General features: G+C 44.8%; 1 protein-coding gene across 2 annotated transcripts in view; it reads right to left on the bottom strand.

The window, feature by feature from the left end:
• fbxo38 (F-box protein 38) overlaps positions 1-23,589 on the bottom strand; it is an 82,192-nt gene that overhangs the window by 24,934 nt on the left and 33,669 nt on the right. For both annotated transcript variants that reach the window (XM_056284033.1, XM_056284025.1), the window contains 6 exons: positions 21,699-21,829; positions 20,210-20,380; positions 19,258-19,400; positions 18,906-19,101; positions 11,980-12,174; positions 1,922-2,113 (listed from right to left, as the gene is read on the bottom strand). In XM_056284033.1, the coding sequence (XP_056140008.1) occupies positions 1,922-2,113; positions 11,980-12,174; positions 18,906-19,101; positions 19,258-19,400; positions 20,210-20,380; positions 21,699-21,829 (1,028 nt within the window). The remainder of the gene's footprint in view (positions 1-1,921; positions 2,114-11,979; positions 12,175-18,905; positions 19,102-19,257; positions 19,401-20,209; positions 20,381-21,698; positions 21,830-23,589) is intronic.

Consider the following 23,589-nt stretch of genomic DNA (forward strand, 5'->3'; position numbering starts at 1 on the left):
AGGGAGAGAGCTGGTTTATATGATGGATAGAAGAAAGGTAGGTATACCGTGTGTGCAATAGAACAGGTGGAAGCGGAGTAAGGCCAGGAGCATGGGAGGTGGGTTCAAACTCTTCTACCATGGTGTGGATGGGAGGAGAAATGGGGTAGGGGTAATTCTGAAGAAAGAGTATGTCAAGAATATGTTGGAGATGAAGAGAATGTCAGACAGAGTGATGAGTATGAAGGTGAAAATCGAAGTTGTGTTGATGAATGCTGTCAGTGTATATGCCCCGCATGTTGGGAGTGAGATGGAAGAGAGAGAAGAATTCTGGAGTGAGTTGGATGACGTGATGGACATACATGTTCTGGTCGTGCCCAGAATTATTTAGGTTGTGGGAGTCTTCAATGTAGTCTCTAAAATAATAGAGATTAAAATTTCACCTTCTCCTCACATCTTTGGAAGATCAACAGAACATCACAACAAATATTCCCTCCCTAATTGCAGGCACAAGAATTCTCCTGTGGTGGAAATCCTCTCTACCCCCATCATTCAAACCATGGATACACAATACCATGTCCTTTTTAAAACTAGGGGGGAATCAAATTCTCCATAAAGGGCCCTTCACATGATCAGCAACAAAAACACTTGGCGCTGCCAATCATTTCCTACGTGGCAAGCATCACCGCCGAAACTTGCGTCACCACCGCACCTCGGCCCTGGGCGCAGGTGCTGGGAGACAACCTGGCGCTGCGCTCCAAGTTCAACTACGGTCAAGTTTGACCTTTGTGACGCTGACCTGTGCGACGCGCAACCAATCACAGCAGTTTGATATCAAAGCCGCGAAAATAAATAAACAAATAATTGAGGAGAAACTTGCTGCTCTACGTGTCAGAGTATCCCGAATTACATACCATGACGCATAAATCATACCATGATCAGACTAAAAAGCCCATGGCTCGGAATGACATCGGTTTATAGACAGGACTACCCGGTTGGCTGACAGTTTTAAATAATTACATTTTCGTATGCAGCCAGTCACTTCTATGTCTGTGCTAATTGGCAGTGTGGTTAGTTACGGCCACCGGCTGATGCAGGAGTTGCTGTCCGAAACTGAACTCCATTCTTTCCTGAATGCTGTCATTTTAAAAACTCACCAGTGTGAATGTGACGACCACCACCGCTCCTGCCGCTGATGCTGATCGTGTGAAGGAGTCGTGCCCAACATGGCCTTAACGCTGATGCTTCGCACCGATCATGTGAACGCTGCTTAAGAAGCTCCTCTGATAGGTTCTATTCCCATTGGTAACCATTAAACAACTATTTTAATCCGCTGCATGCCAGTGACATTTCACAACAGAGGTGTGCCTTGGGCCCGTCTGCCATGTGTGAATGCCTTGCTGCCTGTTTGCTACCCAGCTCCCCTTTAAGGGGGTGTGGGTGCGTAGGTATGGGTGTAATGTGCATGCTCCCATGAGTATGTACACTAGTTACTGTCCCCATATTGCCAGTTTGGGACTCTCAATAGTATTGCAATAGCCCTGGTCCTATTAATAACTGATTTCCTTCTTGTTCTGCAATTTATTATTTATATACTTACATATTGTTAATAATTTTGTCAAGTCTAATTATTATAATTAATTACAATTCTTGTCTTCATCCCTATTTTTATACTAAATGTAACAGTCATTTATTTGTTTTTATTTACTTTCACTTCTATCTCTATTATCTATACTACTATACTATAATTTTATTCCTTGTGGAATAGGCCTGCGGGATGGGGTGTAAGCAGGGGGGATAAGGGTGTTCTGGGTTGGGGAGACATTTTTCCCCCCTTTTTCTTCCAATTGTACTTGTCCAATTACAGTACAATACTTAAAATTACAATTTTGTATTGTAAGTTACATTACTTTGCCATTGTGCGCACACAGGGTTAACTCACTGCTGTGGGTGTTGGTTGTCTCCTGTGTGTGGCTGGCATCAGATGTACGCGGCGCTGACTGCTGGAGACAGGATGAAGTTTCTCTCACAGCTAGGCTTTCTTCTTCCTCACTGTCAGAGTCTGAGATGATAAGTGTGGACTTCTTTACCATGGCACATGCTGGCCTGCACTGCTGGACTAAACCACTTGGACCTGGGGGGTGGTGAATGGATAGCAATGATGTTAACTGGCTTTAATTGCATGAATTTTCCAATGTGCAACATCACATCTCTTTGAGAGATTTCTGAATTATGAAGTAGGACAGCTGACAGTTCTTGCTCCATAAATTACCATGCAGGAGTACAGAAGTGGTTAAGTGGTAGAAAACCAAAACTTTCAAAAAATAAAATGTAAAGTTTCCTCATGCCAATGATAGTAGGTTACTACACAGTGCAAAGCGCAGTGCGGCAGATATTTTGGTCACCATCTTCAGTGCATGCAGTTAAGGAAGCCTGGGGACAAGGAAGTTAATATGATAATGATTTAAACATTTATCATATACAACTATATCTCTCCCCCTTCCTCAAAAGACAGACAGACAGATATAGGTAGAGAGACAGTCAGGGTGCTTGCCATTTTCGCAAATGTTATGCCATGGAAAGTACTTAGAAAAGGACAATGTACAGTACCTTGCAAAAGTATTCAACCCCCTTGACAGTCATCACTAATTTCTGGATTATAGAAGATACTCACACATCTGTTCCTGAACAGTATTATTTTTGTGACCCCGTAAGCTCTAACAGCATGTTCCCACAGCCAAAAGCTATGTTTCACTGACTTTTTGCTAATTAATTATGAACTAAAATATAGTGCTTGCATAAGTATTCAACCCCCACATATCAATACTTTGTAGAGTACCCTTTTGCTGTAGTAACAGCCATGGTTCTCTTGGGGTAAGTATGTACAAGCTTGGCACATTCTTCTGGAGTATTGTTTGCCCATTCTTCTTTACAGAATTTGTACAGGTCTTGCAGGTTGGTTGGATGGCGCCTCTGGACTGCGATTTTCAGTTTGTGCCACAGATTTTCAATGGGGCTGAGATCCGGACTTTGCCTTCGCCACTCCAAAACCTTCACCTTTTTGTTGCTGAGCCATGCTATTGTTGCTTTAGCCTTGTGCTTAGGATCATTGTCCTGCTGGAAGGTGAACATTCTCCCAAGCTTCAGTTTTCTTCCAATGTTCCCTGTATTTAGCTCCATCCATTCTTCCCTCAATGTGAATAAGGTTCCCAGTGCTTGCAGCTGAAAAGCAACCCCATAAAATTATGCTGCCACTGCCACGCTTCACTGTAGGGAGGGTGTTGTTTAGGGCATGAGCAGTGTTAGGTTTGCGCCACACATAATGCTTTGAGTTTTGGCCAAAAAGCTCAACTTTTGTCTCATCTGACCACAAAACCTTTACCCACATCCTAACTGGGTCTCTCTCATGCTTGGTAGCGAACTCCAAGCGTGCTTTTATGTGCATAGTTTTGAGCAACAGCTTCTTTCTTGCCACCCTCCCATACAGGCCAGATTTATGGAGAGCTGTGATATGGTTGACTCATGCACATTTACTCCAGTTTCAGCCACTGACCTATGGAGCGCCTTCAGAGTGACTGCAGGATCATGTGTGGCTTTCCTCACCAGCCCACGTCTTGCTCGGACACTTAGCTTTGAGGGACGGCCTGTCCTACAAAGCATTTGGGTGGTGTGATACAGCTTCCACTTTCTGACAATGGATCCAACTATGCTCCGTGGGACATCCATACACTTGGATATTGTTTTGTGCCCCTTTCCCACCTTCTGCATGTTAATCATTTTGTCTCTTACTTCAGTATTCTGCTACTTTGTCTTCATTTTCTGATGGAGTTCACACCCGGCTAATGACCTTTACACAGAGTGCTTTTATACCCATAAACCAGACCGTTACTCTAATATCTTACAGCTGCACGCTAATTATGTCCAGTTGTGTTAACCTGAGTTTGTTTTAGCAATAATTTGTCATTTGTATAAAACTGGAGCTTTCAGAGCACAAAGAGGTGAGTACTTATGCAAGGCACTGTATTTTAGTTTTTAATTTCTTAATAAAAAGTCAGTGGAACATGCTGTTAGAGCTTATGGCTTCACACCATTAATATTGTTCAGGAACAGATGTGTGAGTATCTTCTATAATCCAGAAATTACTGATGACTGTCAAGGGGGTCGAACACAAGTAAGTATCTTTATTAGGGCTTCAAGCAGCAAAGCTACTGGAACCCTCGTATTTTTTTCAATTCTTCTTCAATACTATTATTCCAGATTTTTGTGCCCAAAATGTGTCTGGATCTCAGAAACCATAAGGCCTTGAGACACCAAACTTGGTCAGTAAGTCCCAAACTTTCCTGCTACTTGTGCACAAAAAAAAAAAATCAGTCTGATCGGCTTGGGGGTGAAGCTGTTACAAGGCACTTCACATTTTGGTCTCTATCTTGATAAATATTTGGTCTACAATAAAATCTCTTGCTTCTAATGAATCCCTAGTCTATGCCAGAACTAATGTATATTCCCGAGTGTGTGTGTGTGTACATACACACAGGGTGTTGTGATGCATCTAGTGCAGCATTGTGTAGGTGGAGGGTAGGTGCATGTATTCTTCCAACCCGCTTGTGTCCTTCCTGCCCTTAGCTTGCCGCCATTGGCTAGCCTTTGTGGCGAATAGGGAAGCATCCTAGCGTGTAAGCCTTCCCTTGCCAGGACATAGCCTCTCCTTCACCAAGACTCCTGCCAGGCCTCCCCGTGGCCACACATGGTAACTGGCTTCTTGCGGCCCCAGGCTAACTTGGCAGGGGATCTCGGAGCAGTAGCGGGCCCCAGAGATATGGTGTGCAGGCCCTGGCACCTATCAACCACTGCCCCGCTGCCTTGTGGGTGAGTCTGGAAGACATAAGGCTAAGGGAGCTTACCCCAACAGAAAAGCAAGCTGTGGCGGCACGCTTCGAGGCGGTTTCCGAAAAACTGGATTTCCGGCAGCCCCCTGCAGTTGTGTGGAGGTGCCGGTCGTCTAGGGATCCCCCTTGCCATTGGAACCATCTCCTCTACAATCAAGTCATGTGGCGTTGGGAGAAGCGCACCCCCCATGCCACTTTAAAAACCATCTCTGCGCAGGTATCTTCTGCTATCTGAGTCCTCAAAGGACCCACAAATAGAAGAAGATGGTCATCATCAGGCACGATGGACAACCAGCAAGCAAGCAAGTATATTCCCGATTATATTTCCATGATGTTCAATTTCCTGCCATTTGGAATTTTCTGGAAAACCTATTTTTTCAAAGTCCTCCTAGACCATTGATCTGATCTTCCTGAAATTTGGCACGCATCATCCTCAGAGGCTCGTGAAAGAAGTTATCAAAAGAAAGTTGATAGGCCAAACCATTTCCCTGCAACAGGCCAATGAATTTTGGGGCACTGCCCATATTGACAAAATGAGCCATATCTTATGAACACATTGTCTACGTCTGATCTTCATGAAACTTGGGACAGTGTAGAACCAGAAGCTAACAAACAAGCCTTCACAGACCTCTGATCTATTTGCCTGGCAAAGTAACAAGGACAAAGCAATACAAACAATACAACAATACAAAAAGAATGTGCAACATAGAGTGGCAACATTTTCTATATAATTTGATGTCCATCCATCCATTATCCAAACTGCTCATCCTGCTCTCAGGGTGGCGGGGATGCTGGAGCCTATCCCAGCAGTCATTGGGCTGCAAGTGGGGAGACACCCTGGACAGGCCGCAATTTGATGTAAAGTATATAAACTGTTGGGTCATCAGCCCTTGACGAATATCGCCAAGATACACAAACATGTGCATATAGTATCTATATTTATGTATATATCCACACACACACACACACACATACACACACCCTCGGCAGTCACTTGGGAGTCAAGTACGACTGTCCACCTAGGTGGAAGGACACCTGTGCATGACAGCTTTTTACGTGGAGTGGCTGATGCGCCTGCAGCCACCACACAGTCCCAGCCAGAGTCCAATGGCATGGAGAACCAAGACAATTGGGGACCGCCCTCTGTTGCAGCCTTCATCAACCTCCACTTCACTGTGACCTGAAGATATCTTCTACCAGTTCTGCCATTGAGGTCTTTGTTGGGTGGCGTGTCATCTGGAACCTCCCTCCCCCTTGACATATCCGCCTTGGGTGACCTTACCAGGAGCCAAGCTCCGGACGGCATAGTTGTTGGGATCATTAGTACACACAAGCTTCTCCACCACAATGAGGTTGCAATCCACTAGAAAAACGAATGAATGAGGGCGCGCGCGTGTGCACACACACACACACACACGCAATGTAGCCACCGTGTGTGTGTGTGTGTGTGTGTTTGTGTGTGTGGGCCCTGTGATGGCCTGGCGGTCTGTCCAGGGTGTCTCCCTGCCTGCCACCCAATGACTGGGATAGGCTCCAGCATCCCTGTGACCCTGAGAGCAGGATAAGCGGTTTGGATAATGGATGAATATATAGCCTGAGCTATATACCTGAGCACAGCCTGGATTGACTCCGAGAAAGTCTACGATTCAATGCCCCACACCTTGGAGTGCTTGACACTATACAAAGCCAACAAGACACTAATAGCCTTCATCAAGAACTCAATGCGGCAGTGGAAGACAACACTAGAGGCCAACACAAAGAGTCACACATGTAACCATCAGATGTGGCACATACCAAGAGGATGCACTGTCCCCACTGCTGTTCTGCGTAGGCCTGAACCCCCTCAGTCAGATCATCACAAAGAGTGGACATGGACACAGGTTCCGAAGTGAAGTTACCATCAGCCACCTCCTGTACATGGATGACATCAAGCTGTGTGCCAGAAATGAGTGAGACACTGACACACTGATCCAGCTCACCAGGATCTACAGCGACAACATCAGGATGTCATTCGGACTGGACAAGTGCGGTCGAATGGTGGCAAAAAGAGGAAAGGTGGTGAGCACTAAAGGGGTTGAATGACCAGATGGCAGCATAACAGACATATGGGACAGTTACAAGTCCCTGGGTATCAGTGGCGGATCTAGAGATTTTTTCCTGGGGTGGCAAAGGGGTGGCATGAGGTTCAAGGAGGGGGGCAATGAACATTATTCTAAACTTATTATTATTCAAAACTCAGATTTCATCGAATGTATTTTGTTCTCTACTGTTTGAGATGAGTTTGGTGCGGGTCTCATTGACCTTCACCATGCATGTACATAAAATATACTTTAAAAACATATTATCTGATTTATAAATGGGGTGGCAAGACTGTGTCCCAAAGGTGGCAGCTGCCACCCCTTGCCACCCCATAGATCCGTGCCTGATCCACAGGCAAATGGAAACCACAAGGAGGCAGCAAGGAGGTCAGCTACAGCCAAATACCTCCAGAGAGTGAGGCAGGTGCTGAGGAGCCAGCTCAATGGGAATAGTAAGATCCAAACCATCAACACATACGTATGCCCTACCAGCCATCAGATACCCAGCTGGAGTAATAAGCTGGCCAAAGGAGGAGATAAAGGCCTCAGATATCAGGACATGGAAACTCCTCACAAAGCACGGAAGGTTCCAACCAAAGTCCAGCAGTCTGAGACTGTACGATAAGCGAAAAGATGGGGGCCGTGGGTTACTAAGTGTCAGGGCCGCTATCCAGGATGAAACAAGGAACATCCATGAGTACATCAGAAAGATGGCCCCCCAGGATGAACTGCTGAGTGAGTACCTCAGGCAGCAGAAGACAGAGAGTGGGGAGGAAGAAGAAGAGCTGGTATCATGGAAGACCATTGACAGATAGAAGACATGAATGATAGAGAAATCCTACCAGTGGCTAGAAAAGGCTGGACTTCAGTCCAGTCTACGAGGGTCCGTCTGTCTGTCCAGACTCATCCTCATAATTGTGGACGTAACTTGATATGTACAACTTGAAACTTTTCACCCGTTTGCTGGTAGGTGCAGATGAAAGTCTGTCGACAATTCTGTGCACGTGGTTGACATTGATCCATGGTAACTCTTGCAGGCATCGCAAAAAATATGCCATTGTCAAGTGCACACGCCAACAAACAGGAAACTGGTATGACTGCTGCAGTAGAAACCGGAAGTCAGTGGACTACGGTTATGCATGGGGTTGATTGACAAACATCTCAAACCCAGTGACAAGTCCTCCAATTCCTTCACAGCAAACTAACAAGTGCAACTTTCATTTTCCTAAACTAAAATTGACACCATATACACTAACCTGACCACCACCTCCCCTGCCCTCTCCACCTCCCCTTTTACCACTCAGTCCCTGTCAAAGTTCTCCCCTGTGTCCCCAACGAAACTGTTAAACTTTATGGTAGGAGGCTCCATTTGTGTTCTGGAGCCCATCCCATCCAATGTTCTTAAGGACCGTCTCCCAGCTTTCTCCTCACTCACACAGAAATCATTAACTCCTCCTTCAGCTATGGTTTAGTCCCCCATACACTGAAACTGGCTGCTGTCAGCCCACCCTCAAAAAACCTGGACTGAACCTTAACATCATGAGCAATTTCCAGGCTCTCTAATCTCCCCTTTCTGTCAAAATTACTCCCAACTCAAAGCTCACCTCCTCTCCATTTCCAGCGACCTGTTGGAACCATTTCAGTCTGCTTTCTGCACACAACACAGCACAGAAACAGCCCTCCTTCAAGTCACCAACGACCTCCTCCTCTCTGCAGACTCTCATCTTCCTCGACCTTACTGCAACTTTTGACCCCATCAACCACACCATTCTTCTCTCTCACCTTGAATACTCCCTCAACATCACCGATATCGCCCCTCCTGGCTAAAGTCATATCTCACAAACACACAATGCATCATTTTGTTTTGTTTTTATATTTTTACATATGTAAAGCGTCTGTGTATTTTGAACAAGTGTATATATATATATATATATATATAAATTCAGTTAGTCAAGTAAATTCTCGATGAGACTGTCTCAAAGAATTTACTTAACTGGATTATTTTGCTCCTTATTTGTTGAGCACTTTCCCTACCGTTGAGTGTTTCTTTTAAGAAAGTTTTATATATATATATATATATATAAATATATATATATATATATATATATAGAGAGAGAGAGAGAGAGAGAGAGAGAGAGAGAGAGAGACAGAGAGAGAAAGTTTTTTTTACAAAACGGTCAATGGTGTTATAAGTGTTCAACTAATGAGGAGCAGAATATCAACACAAATACAGGAAAAACATATACAGATACAGGAACAACAACTGCAATGCATCAAAACTTTTTTTCCTGCATCTGTGTTGATATATATATATATATATATATATATATATATATATATATACACTACCGTTCAAAAGTTTGGGATCACATTGAAATGTCCATATTTTTGAAGGAAAAGCACTGTACTTTTCAATGAAGATAACTTTAAACTAGTCTTAACTTCAAAGAAATACACTCTATACATTGCTAATGTGGTAAATGACTATTCTAGCTGCAAATGTCTGGTTTTTGGTGCAATATCTACATAGGTGTATAGAGGCCCATTTCAAGCAACTATCACTCCAGTGTTCTAATGGTACAATGTGTTTGCTCATTGGCTCAGAAGGCTAATTGATGATTAGAAAACCCTTGTGCAATCATGTTCACACATCTGAAAACAGTTTAGCTCGTTACAGAAGCTACAAAACTGACCTTCCTTTGAGCAGATTGAGTTTCTGGAGCGTCACATTTGTGGGGTCAATTAAACGCTCAAAATGGCCAGAAAAAGAGAACTTTCATCTGAAACTCGACAGTCTATTCTTGTTCTTAGAAATGAAGGCTATTCCATGCGAGAAATTGCTAAGAAATTGAAGATTTCCTACACCGGTGTGTACTACTCCCTTCAGAGGACAGCACAAACAGGCTCTAACCAGAGTAGAAAAAGAAGTGGGAGGCCGCGTTGCACAACTGAGCAAGAAGATAAGTACATTAGAGTCTCTAGTTTGAGAAACAGACGCCTCACAAGTCCCCAACTGGCATCTTCATTAAATAGTACCCGCAAAACACCAGTGTCAACATCTACAGTGAAGAGGCGGCTGCGGGATTCTGGGCTTCAGGGCAGAGTGGCAAAGAAAAAGCCATATCTGAGACTGACCAATAAAAGAAAAAGATTAAGATGGGCAAAAGAACACAGACATTGGACAGAGGAAGACTGGAAAAAAGTGTTGTGGACGGATGAATCCAAGTTTGAGGTGTTTGGATCACAAAGAAGAACGTTTGTGAGACGCAGAACAAATGAAAAGATGCTGGAAGAATGCCTGACGCCATCTGTTAAGCATGGTGGAGGTAATGTGATGGTCTGGGGTTGCTTTGGTGCTGGTAAGGTGGGAGATTTGTACAGGGTAAAAGGGATTCTGAATAAGGAAGGCTATCACTCCATTTTGCAACGCCATGCCATACCCAGTGGACAGTGCTTGATTGGAGCCAATTTCATCCTACAACAGGACAATGACCCTAAACACACCTCCAAATTGTGCAAGAACTATTTAGAGCAGAAGCAGGCAGCTGGTATTCTATCGGTAATGGAGTGGCCAGCGCAGTCACCAGATCTGAACCCCATTGAGCTGTTGTGGGAGCAGCTTGACCGTATGGTACGCAAGAAGTGCCCATCCAACCAATCCAACTTGTGGGAGCTGCTTCTGGAAGCGTGGGGTGCAATTTCTCCAGATTACCTCAACAAATTAACAGCTAGAATGCCAAAGGTCTGCAATGCTGTAATTGCTGCAAATGGAGGATTCTTTGACGAAAGCAAAGTTTGATGTAAAAAAAATCTTATTTCAAATACAAATCATTATTTCTAACCTTGTCAATGTCTTGACTCTATTTTCTATTCATTTCACAACATATGGTGGTGAATAAGTGTGACTTTTCATGGAAAACACAAAATTGTTTGGGTGATCCCAAACTTTTGAACGGTAGTGTATATATATATATATATATAGCAATACAGATGCAGAAAAAAAAAGTTTAATACATAGCAGTACAAGCCTGTTTCATGCGTCGGGCACTCATCAGCTACTAATGGGTAATGGTTTGGCCTATCATTAGCAGCTGATGAGTGCGCGACGCACGAAACAGGCTTGTACTGCTATGTATTAAACTTTTTTTTCTGCATCTGTATTGATATTCCGCTCCTCATTAGTTGAGTACTTCTATCAACACCATTGATGGTTTCGGGGGAAAAAAAGCTATATATATACATACACACAGACATATAGATAGACAGAGAAAGAGAAAGCAATAGGTTTAATGCAACACTCTCATCAAATATTTTATGAAAGTTAAGTTCCTGAGTTGATCCACATCAACTTAAAATGATTTATTAGGCACTTATACATAGGTTTCACATTTATTTGCCTTTAAATATGCCTCAGTTAGTGACAGATATCCAAATGAGAGAATATCTTCCACAGTTCTAGAGACTTGTAGAATCTATGCCAAGGTGCATAGAAGCTGTTCTGGCACATTACGTTGGGTTTTCCTTTAATATTTCTGTATATACCTTCATTTGGTGTTCTGATGATGGTGGTGGACAGCGCTGTCTAACACACTGGTCCAAAATCTAAATTGGGCCTAAATCCAAGTCGGTCAATTGGGTGGAGTTGAGGTGACTGTGAAGGCCATATCATATGTTTACATCATTTTCATACTCATCAACCTATTCAGTGACCCCTCATGCCCTGTGGGTGGGGTATTGTCATCCTGGAACAGACTACTCCCACCAGGATAGAAATGTTTCTTCACTGCAGAATAACTTTGTGGCCCTTCCCTCTGTGGGACAAGTGGACCCAAACCATGCCAGGAAAACGTCCCCCACAGCAATACAGAGCCCCTGGACCCCCTCACTGTAGGGGTCAAGTATTCATGTATTTCCTTTAATTTGTCTCTCTCTCTCTCTCACACACACACACACACACACACACACACACACACACAAAATAACTGAGGCGCTCTATATCAAATCAGCCAAATCAAAAAAACAGAGCAGCTCCATACCTGCCTGCTCCTCATCAAGAGAAGCTGGTATTTCAGTAGGATGACGTTGATCTGGAGCCATGTCAACCTCTTCCATTTTCACCTCCTCCTCTTCTTCCTCTAACTTCAATTGGGGATCTGCCTCCAAGTTCCCTCCCTCCAATATAACCTCATCCTGTTCTTCTTCATCCTCCACTCTGTTAACATCCACAGGCCCTGAGAAAAATAAATATGTTAACATGTTATTATTTCTACCACTTTGACATTACTTTTACTGTAGGTTCAGGAAGTATTCAGACCCCTTCACTGTTTGGACACTGTATTGTGTTGTAGATTTAATTTTTAATAGATAAATTGTCATGTTTTTAGAAATTTTTTAAAACTCCAAAACTGAAATCTCATTTATATAAGCATTTAAACCCTTAATACTTTGTAGAAGCCCCTTTGGCAGCAATCACAACTTTGGGTCTTCTTGGGTAAGTATCTACAAGCTTTGTACACCTGTCCAAAGGAATTGAATCAAGTGCAACTGGACTTGGTTATATAACCGTGAAGACGTTTTGCCTCTCATCCAAGAGGCAGTTCGTGCCTTTCTGACTAGACCAAGCTAGTCTGATATTTAGCCTCTTTGGAGTCGTTATCAGAGCTATTAATAACGACTCCAAAGAGGCTAAATATCTGAACTGAACGAACTGATGAAGCCTCTTGGATGAGAGGCGAAACATCTTCACGGATATATAACCAAGTCCAGTTGCACTTGATTCAATTCCTTTGGATAACCATGACCTGGATGAATGAGAACATTCACAGAATTTGTACACTTGGATTTGGGCATTTTATGCCATTCTTCCTGGCAGATCCTCTCAAGTTCTGTCAGATTGGATGAGAAGCATCTATGAACTGCCATCTTCAGGTCTCGCAACAGATGTTCTATGGGGTTTAAGTCTGGGCTTTGGCTGAGCCACTCAAAGACAGGTAGAGAGAGACTTGCCCGGAAGCCACTTCAGCATTGTCTTGGCTGTATGCTTCAGGTAAGTGTCATGTTGAAAGATGAACAGTAGCCCCAGTCTGAGGTTGTGTGCACTCTGGAGCAGGTTTTCTTCAAGAACCTCTGTATTTTCAACCTTACCTCAATTCTGACCAGTCTCCCTGTCCCTGCTACTGAGAAGCACCGCTATTTTATAATGCTGCTGTAACCATGCTTCACCATAGAGATTGGTGTTAGCCAAGTGATGAGCAGTGCCTGGTGTTTGCCGGAAATAGTGCTCGGAGTTCTGTCCAAAGAGTTAAATTTTTGTCTCATCAGACCAGAGAATCTTTTCCCTCATCCTCTCAGAGTCCTTTAAATGTCATCTGGCAAACTGCAAGCAGGTTGTCATATACCTTTCAATCAAGAGTGGCTTCCATCTAGCCACTCTTACCACAAAGTACTGATTCTATAGCTCTGTTAAGAGTGATTGTTGGGTTCTTGATCGCCTCCTTTACCAAGGCTCTTCTTGCCCGGTTACTCAGTTTGGCCAGACGGCCAACTCTAGGAAGAGTCCTTGTGGTTCCAAACCTCTTCCAATCCACAATTATTGAGGCTGGTGTGCTCCTGGTAAACTGGGAAAGTTTTAGAAATGATTTTAAACCCTTACCATATGCCTCACCATAATTTTATCACGGAGGTCTATAGAGTTCCTTGGACTTTATGGATTGGTTTCTGGCCTGAAATGCAGTTACATAGGGGTGTGTGCCTTTCTAAACTCTTTCCAATTAATTAAATTTGACACAGTTGGACTCCAAATGAGAAATTTCAGTTTTTGGTTTTTAATACATTTGCAAAAATTTCTACAAGCATGTTTTCACTTTGTCATTATGGGTTATTGAGTGTAGATTAATGGGCGAAAATCGAAATTTTATACATTTAAAATTAAATCTACAACACAATATCTCATCTCATCATCAGCTGCGTCTCCGGGGTTGGGTCGCGGTGGCAGCAAGCTAAGTAGGGCACTCCAGACATCTCTCTCCCCAGCAATGCCCTCCAGCTCCTCCTAGGGGATCCCAAGGCGTTCCCAGGCCAGATTGGACATGTAGTCCCTCCAGTGAGTTCTTAGTCTACCCCGGGGTCTCCTCCCAGTTGGACGTGCCCGGAAAACTTCCAAAGGAAGGCGCCCAGGAGACATTTTAATCAGATGCCCGAACCACCTCAACTGGCTCCTTTCGACGCGAAGGAACAGCAGCTCTACTCCAAGCTCCCTTCGGATGTCTGTGCTCCTCACCCTATCTCAAAGGCTGAGCCCAGACACCCTACGGAGGAAACTCACTTCAGCCACTTGTATCCGCAATCTCACCCTTTCGGTCACTACCCAAAGATCATGACCATAGGGTTGGAACAAAGATTGACTGGAGCTTTGCCTTCTGGCTCAGCTCCCTCTTCACCACAACAGTCCAGTACAACTTCCACATTAATGCTGATGCTGCACCAATCCTCCCGTCAATCTCCCGCTCCATCCTACCCTCACTTGTGAACAAGACCCCGAAATACTTGAAGTCCTTCACTTGAGGCAACAACCCATCCCCAACCCGGAGGGAGCAATCCACTATTTTCTGGTAGAGAACAATGGCCTCAGACTTGGAGGTGCTGACTCTTATCCCAGCCATTTCACACTCAGCTGCAAACTGCTCCAGTACACACTGGAGGTCGTGCTGTGATGAAGCCAACAAAACCATATCATCTGCGAAGAGCAGAGATGCAATTCTGAGGTTCCCAAAATGGACACACTCCTCATCTTGGCTGCGCCTTGAGATCTTGTCCATGAATATCACAAACAGAATTGGAGACAAGGGACAACCTTGGCAGAGTCCGACATCCACCGAAAACGTGTTTGACCTTGTGCTGAGAATACGGACACAGCTCTCACTTTGGTTATATAAGGATCGGATGGCTTGTAGCAACTGCTCCGGTACCCCATACTCCTGCAGCACCCCCCACAGAGTGCCCCAGGGTACACGGTCGTAAGCCTTCTCCAAGTCCACAAAACACATGTAGACTGGCTGGTCAAACACCCATGCCTCCCTCAGCACTTCCGTAAGAGTAAAGAGTTGGTCCGTTGTTCCATGGCCAGGACGGAATCCGCATTGTTCCTCCTGGATCCAAGGTTCGACCATCAGTCAGAGCCTCCTTTCCAGCACCCTAGGTAGACTTTAGGACTGGAAAGGACTGGAGGGTGTGCTCCAATTATTGGGGCATCACACTGCTCAGCCTCCCTGGGGAAAGTCTACAACACAACAATGTGTGCAAAAACTGAAGGGGTCTGAATATGTTCTGAAGCCACTGCAATTACGTCCAATAGGAGGAAAATTTAGGCCCACCCCAAGCCTGTTCTGCCAGCCCTGTGGCTAGGCAAAATACAGATATGCATGGCAGGCTGTTGTTTAGGGCTGCCATGCAAAAGATGTAGACTACATATTTTTAAATAGTGCTCCCAGTAATGTAAATGCTGTACATATGTACTATAGAGCAGGGATGGTGCAGGGTTTTTTTTTCCAACCAAGCAGTTACACACCTTCGTCTTTACCTTAGTCATCGCCTATTAGTCAACCAGTAGTCTTGTTCCATCCAAGCAGTTATACATATGATTCTATTAGTCAACCAATAGTCTTTGCTAAGCAACTTGATTTGTAGATTCAGATGTGTAACTGCTTGGTTGGAACAAAGACCTACACCCACACCGGTCCTTTCTGGATCATATTGCCCACCCCTGTTATTGAATATAAAAAGCAGTCTGAGTCAAACCCCCAAACAATCAACACATCCCAACATGAACAGAACACCCCCAACATGCAAAATTACAACAAAAATCGCAACAATTCCAGCTCGAACATTAACAGTCCCACAAGGCCTTGCGTTCCCCCAGTGCAGAACCATCGACAGTCAGATTGACCACCTCCTCTGGTCACTATAATATAACCCAACTGAGTTTTACGAAGGTAAATTACCTATGGCTTAATAATTTCCTAGTCTCACCAAGTGTTTTTCCACTTTTTTCAACATTAAAGTTGGAGTGAATTGAATATGGAGGTAGGCTAATTTTCTCCAAAAGCCTTAATTGTATACAACTATAGTCAAAAGGTTTGTTAAAGACAAGAATTTAAAGCAGCAGTAGACAACTTTTTTGCTTTAACTTATCATTATGAAGTAAATGTTGATTGCACAGTGTAATGGCGATAGAATGACACCATTAGGGTTTAGATTGGTTCCCTATAGGCCTCGATTTCAGACTTATGGGGAACCAAATTCTGTCTGCCGCTGGGTTCGATCTCACAGGAAAATGGAAGGCTCGATTTACGGCACAAAGGAACTGCATCAACCACTGAGCAACCAAAACAGGGAGAGGCTAGTGTGTTTGTTTTCCCCTGTAGCTATCGGTAGCCGTCCGCTACTGGTGGAACAACCAAAGTGACAGTGGAAACTCTACCTGGCAAGACAAAAAGAACCCCCTTGACGGAGAAGGCAAAGAAGGTGAAGAGGGAGAGTGATAGAAACAGAGGTAAAAGAAGGGTGAACCTCGAACGGGCATTCATTCAATGGAGCGAGCTCCAGTGTTGTATCGACCTCTGTTTACCCATCAAGGTCTGTTTCCCCCTAGCCAGACAAAAGCGCTCGTATGAAAACAGGTTAGCTATCAGCTACGATTAGGGTAAAGTAAGTGTTAGGGTTGAAGTTAGGTTAAGGTTAATCAAGTGTCCCGGTGTTGTATTGAACTCTGGCTGTTGGGAAACAGGTCTCGACAGGGAAACAGCGTTCGATACAACACCCAGGACTTGCAAGGGTTCAAATCCGACATTAAGTTGGCATTCTTTCTACTGGATCAGTCAGTAACACATCCTGCCTATTTATTAATACTACCGGATGTTTTACTCTGTATTTATCATAGCACTGAGATCAGGGTTTCTAGTTCAAATTGGGATTCTTACGGTTGTTTACTATGGATAGTATTCAGGCTGCTAAAACAGAAAGTAATCCAGATGTCTTTGCGACTGCGGCGCAAACAATAAAAACACTTGGAAACACTAGGGGGGAAAGTTGAAGGGTTGCCTACAGCCACTTTAAGAGTGTATATAACTAGAGACAGCCTCCAATATGGTCACCAGTCCTTCTAAATGGATCTGCTCTGTGGCATTTTGAAGCCAAAAATTAGTCTGTCCAGTCTTTTTTTCTCATCCAGCACAGTGTTAGGGCAGAAAGCGAAAATTTCTCTTTGCTGTATTTTTTTCCCTGCCTTAGTCTTCCCAGTTGCACCCATCCAATTACCCCGCTCTTCTGAGCCGTCCCGGTTGCTGCTCCACCCCCTCTGCTGATACGGGGAGGGCTGCAGACTATTACATGCCTCCTCCGATACATGTGGAGTCGCCAGCAGCTTCTTTTCACCTGACAGTGAGGAGTTTCAGCAGGGGGACGTAGCGCATGGGAGGATCATGCTATTCCCCCCAGTTCCCCCTCCCCCCCGAACAGGCGCCCCAACTGACCAGAGGAGGCGCTATTGCAGTGACCAGGACAAATACCCACATCCAGCTTCCCACCTGCAGACACGGCCAATTGTGTCTGTAGGGATGCCCGACCAAGCTGGAGGTAACACAGGGATTCGAACAGGCGATCCCCGTGTTGGCTACGCCACCGGAACGCCCCTGCTATATTTTTTTAAACCACAAATAGAGGGAAGAGGTTGAGATTATTTACACGGTAATTTTTTCAAATCTTATTCAACAAACATCAGTAATTTAACATAAAGATGACTTTTCATTCCTCTGTGACACATTCCTACAGTGAAACCAGTTTTTTCATTCCTCCGTGACACATTCATACAGTGAAACCAGTTTTTTCATTCCTCCGTGACACATTCCTACAGTGAAATCAATTTTTTCCTTCCTCCGTGACACATTCCTACAGTGAAACCAGATTTTTCTTTCCTCCGTGATACATTCATACAGTGAAATCCATTTTTTCCTTCCTCCGTGACACATTCCTACAGTGAAACCAGTTTTTTCTTTCCTCCGTGACACATTCATACAGTGAAATCAGTTTTTTCATTCCTCCGTGACACATTCCTACAGTGAAACCAGTTTTTTCTTTCCTCCGTGACACATTCATACAGTGAAATCAGTTTTTTCATTCCTCCGTGACATATTCCTACAGTGAAATCAGTTTTTTCATTCCTCCGTGACACATTCCTACAGTGAAATCACAGTTTGTTTAATGGGACAAATATTGTTTTTTGCACTGGTGCTTCCCTAATTTAATTTACTGTAGTTCTACTCGGTGTTATGAGTAAGTGTGTTGTTGTGTCTGCGGGTGGGAAGTCAGATGTGGGTGTGTGTCATGGTCGCTGCACTAGCACCTCCTCTGGTCGGTCGGGGCGCCTGTTCGGGGGCGGGGGGGCGGGGAATGGGGGGAATAGCGTGATCCTCCCATGTGCTACGTCCCGCTGGTGAAACTCCTCACTGTCAGGTGAAAAGAAGCGGCTGGCGACTCTACATGTATGGGAGGAGGCATGTGGTAGTCTGCAGCCCTCCCCAGATCAACAGAGGGGGTGGAGCAGCAACTGGGATGGCTCAGAAGAGTGGGGTGATTGGCCGGATACAATTGGGGAGAAAAAAAAAGGGGGGGGGGTAAAATAAATAAATAAATAAATAAATAAAATGAGTACGTGTGGAGGGTGGTCTTATCTTGAGGCACTGGAGAGCATTGTGGAAACGCTATACTGGTTCAAAAAGGCATCCGGGATAGGAGGTATCCAGTCAAATACCCCACTGATACATACCCTCTCTCACCCAGTCCTTTCCTCCTCTCACATCCAAGCTAAGCTAAGAGACAGTAGTGTGAAATTCTAATGTGGAATTCTCCGGACTAGTAAATCTCTGGTGGATTAACAGAAGATGAGTCAGAAGTGTTTGGAACTCACCGTGCTGCTGCTGCCATCTCTGATTATTGATGTTATTGTTGACGGGCTGGGGAGGGGGAGGCAGGTTGGCATCATTGTTATGATGGTTGTTGTTGTTGTTATTGTTGTCATTGTCGATGTTGGAGTTCTGATTGCTGACCAGGGCTGATGAAACTCCAATCCCCGTCCCTGCACTGAGGCCCACCCTGGCACATCCCTGCCACACAGTGGAGACAAATAAACTGTGGAACATGCCATGTGTGTCACATATGTGTAACATATATCTCACGTGCATGAGCAATAGTTGTGTATCGATGAGTGCTTTACATACAAGCTTTGTATGTGTGTATGCACACATGCTGGTCATGTATACCTTAGGTGGTTCTCGAAACATCTGGTCCAGGCAGATAAACTCCACACTGGGCAGTAACTCAATAAACTGGGAGAAGGACTCCAGTTTGATGGCATGGCACCGTACCAGAGTCAGATCAACGAGACGGCTCCAGCGTGAATGATCTGAGAGCAAACAAAAATACGTTGAACATAAGAGTTTATCATGACAATAACCACAACACAAGAATTTTTATTTATTTATTTTTTGTTTTGAGATACTTTATTGATCCCTGTGGGGAAATTACGCTCTGCATTTAACCCATCCTAGCTGTGTAGTTAGGAGCAGTGGGCAGCTGCCGTGCAGCGCCCGGGGACCAAATCCAGTTCGTCTTGCCATGCCTCGGTCAGGGGCACAGCCAGGAGTATTAACCCTAACATGCATGTCTTTTAGATGGTGGGGGAAACTGGAGCACCAGGAGAAAACCCACCGCAGACACGGGGAGAACATACAAACCCCACACAGAGGACGACCTGGGATGACCCCAAGGTTGGACAACCATGGGGTTCGAACCCAGGACCTTCTTGCTGTGAGGCAACAGCACTAACCACTGAGCCACCGTGCTGCCAAGGATTATTGCCATGATACAACTGGACTCCAAAACAATTTGGTGGTAAAACTGTGCTCCAGCTGCCATGGTAAAGACTCTTTTAAACAATGAGACTTATGTGGAGATGGAGATATTTGCCTCAGGTCATCTTTCATGCAACACTGACCATGTTTTTTAAGAAGCCTAATCTCCTATTACTAACTCAACATCCATTGGTCAACTATGCTATCAGCCAGTCAAAAACTCTTGACCAAGAAGGGCTGGGGCAGTTGTCCCTGCACTCTGCAGACTAACTGAACTACAGTAGCCCCTAGGATCTCCAGTTGGTTTGCTGAGTAGATGTAAATGCCATGAAGATGTGAGCCAGTGAGATAGGTGTGGTACCTGTGATCCAGTGGTGAGGGTTGTGTAGATGAGGACAGTTGTAGATCAGGAGGTACTTAATGTTGGTGAACACCTCATTTACCACCCTCATGCCAATATCTGTGATGATGCCCGGGTTCTCAATAACATCTGCCAGGCCGTACTTCACCAGCTCTGAATGACTCAGTTTACCTACATGGACACACAACAGTGGTAAGCTTCTTCAGCCATTTGTGTACCCAAATGGAATAAAGCTGAACTTCCAAAACCACAAGTCAACTGTCAAGAACTAGGTAGGTACATTACTATGGCAGCATCGCTTTTAAAATGTCACACAATACAGAAGCATACTGATCATGGCACATTGTCCTTTATCCTCCAATTTGTGGTAGATTTTATTTAACTCATGGGGAACATTTAAAAATAAATTCTTGGGCATCCGGGTGGCGTAGTGATCTACTCCGTTGCCTGCCAACACAGGGATCGCCAGTTTGAATCCCCCGTGTTACCTCTGGCTTGGTCGGGCACTACAGACATAATTGGCCGTGTCTGCATGTGGGAAGCCGGATGCGGGTATGTGTCCTTGTCTGGCGCTTCCTCTGGTTGGTTGGGGAAGCCTGTTCGGGGTGGGGGGGATTGGGGGAGAACCAGCGTGATCCTCCCACACGCTACATCCCCCTGGTGAAAGTCCTCACTGTCAGGTGAAAAGAAGCGGCTGGTGACTCCACATGTATCGGAGGAGGCATGTGGTAGTCTGCAGCCCTCCGTGGATCAGCAGAGGGGGTGGAGCAACGACCCAGACGGCTCAGAAGAGTGGGGTAATTGGCCGGGTGCAATTGGGGAGGAAAAAAAAACTTGTTTCCCTGCCTTAGTGTACAACCTGTAAATAGTGCTTTTAGTCTATTGAATGTCCCTGCACTTAAAAAAAGTGCTTAAATATGACACAAATATGCCCTCTACTGGCAGACATTACAACACTGTTATTTCCTGGGGAGGGTGGATGCTACACACCAAAAGCCCTACTTGGACTGGGTTAGTTTTACTCCACCTGAACATCAAGTGCTTTAAAATCAGGCTGCAGAACCTCTTGAGGTAAAATGACTCCAGAAGCAACAGGCTTGATGAGGAAAACATAACTCGGTGTGTAAATACTGTGTGATTACTTCTGGCATCAGGTGTGTTTCAACAGCACCACTGTTGAGCCTTTAATCAACAAACCGGAGGAACTAACCGCCCGAACACCAGCAAAGAAGGCCGGCGGAGGCCCTCTGCGGGCGGGTTAAGTTTGCCCACCGGTCAATGGCAGGAAGGCTACACTTTCTAGCTGAAGTATTCACTATGTACTGAGGATTCATTTGGGACTCTGTACAGAAAGATCAAACTAGATTCAGTTTGTCCTCGACTGAAAATGTCCTGGAGTTTCTGCTGCGTGGTTTGCAAGGTTCTCGATTCCCGGGGCAATGAAGTGAGCGTACAAAACGCAAGCACACAGAGTGAGGGAACAACTTACACTGCAGTAGGAACTCATCCACATATCCCAGGTGAAGCGTCTCAAACTGAGGAAACTCCAGTTCTGCCATCTTGAGAGCTGAGAAGACGCCATCTTTAGTCAGTGAAGGCTGGATACGTACTTCATGAAGCCTATAAAGACGTAAACATCATGCAGTGATTATCAAACTGTAGACTGCAAAAAAACAACAACTAATTATTCAAGAGAACTCCTCTCAGGCCAGTAAAGACGTGCTGCTCTAACAAAGATCTTTTGTCAATATTTAACTTCAGCCCTAGTAAAGCCCTGGCAGCGTAGGCTATTTTGGCATCTTTGTTTCAAGTAATATCTATTATTTGATTATATATTGATTTGCCCATTCGTTAGGTACACCTATGTAGTAGTGTAGTCTGCCTCCTCTGGCCTTCAGAACAGCAGGAATTCATCTGGGCATGAACTCTTTCTGATGCTGGATGCGTTGTGTAGGAATGTTGCCCATTCATCCATCCGTCCATATTATACCATGCGGAAATTATTATTGAAATGGAATGAAAATCCATGCATCCATCCATCATCCAAACCGCTTATCCCAACTGGGGTCGTGGGATGCTGGAGCCTATCCCCAGCAGTCATTGGGCAGCAGGTGGGGAGACACCCTGGACAGGTTGCCAGTCCAGCACAGGGCAAATTCAAACTGACACAAAAGGACACTACGTACACAGGATACCTCCTGACGGCTGATGGACTGAAAATCCACCCTGAAAAGGTGCGTGCAATCAAACAGATGCGAAAGCCTGCAGATGTGAAAGCAGTTCAGAGGCTGCTGGATATGGTGAATTACCCGGCCAGGTTTTGCCCTCTCCAACCATTGTGAGGTATGGAATGAAAAAGAAAAATGAAAATGAAAACTGCAGTGCAGTTGCTGCAAAGTGGAGGGCTGCACAGTCTTGCTGCTGCCACAGCCTTTTCCACCTCGTCCCAAAGAGATGCTCAACTGGGTTGAGATCCGGGGACTGTGCAGGCCACTGAAGCAAAGAAAACTTGCTATAATATTCCTGGAACCACTCTGCGACATAACATGCCCTGTGACATGATGTGTCATTGTGCCGAGTGTGGATAAACTGCGGCTGTGAAGGGAGGAACTTAGTCAGCATGATGCAAAAGGAAACTGGAGTCGACCAGCCAGGCAACTGTTTCCCACTCCTGAACAGTCCAGCTACAGCTCACGTGCCCATTGAAGGTGTGCTTTCTTGTGGTTTGCTGACAGTACCGGTGGCTGACATGGTCTTTGGCTGTTGTTCCCCATTCAAGACAAAGTCCGATAAGTGGTGCGTTCTGAGATAACATTTTGCACACCAATGTTAAATTCAGTTACAATTTTGTTTGGCCCACATTTATCCAAAGCGACACACATGTGAGAGCTGATACAACACAAGCAAGGATCTATAGTCCAACACCATCAAGTGCCATAAAGATAAGTTCAATTCCGACAGGACGCAGGTGCAAACAGGCAGTGCACAGAGTCAATGCACTGAGTGCGCAGAATGAATAGAAGCAGATTTTTTTTTATTCAGTCCATCAAGTGCAGCGGTGTAACTGGTGGGGTGCGGGTTCAATCCTCAGCACCTCCTGGCAAAAATGTTGAGGTGTGAGGTGTCCCTGACAAGACACCTAACCCCTAACTGCTCCAAATGAGCTGCTTGTTACCTTGCATGGTTGACACCGTCACTGGTGTATGACTGTGTATGAGAGTGGGTGAATATGAGGTATTAATTATTTATAAAGTGCTTTGAGTCGCGGTTAAAGCTAGAAAAGAACTACACAAACATGCAGTCATTTACAAGTCTACACAACTTTTACAGTAAAGCATTTCCTAAGTCGATTGATCTTTTCTCCTCAATTGTACTTGGCC

Source organism: Lampris incognitus, chromosome 1 (genome assembly GCF_029633865.1).
Source record: "Lampris incognitus isolate fLamInc1 chromosome 1, fLamInc1.hap2, whole genome shotgun sequence".
NCBI classification, from domain to species: domain Eukaryota; kingdom Metazoa; phylum Chordata; class Actinopteri; order Lampriformes; family Lampridae; genus Lampris; species Lampris incognitus.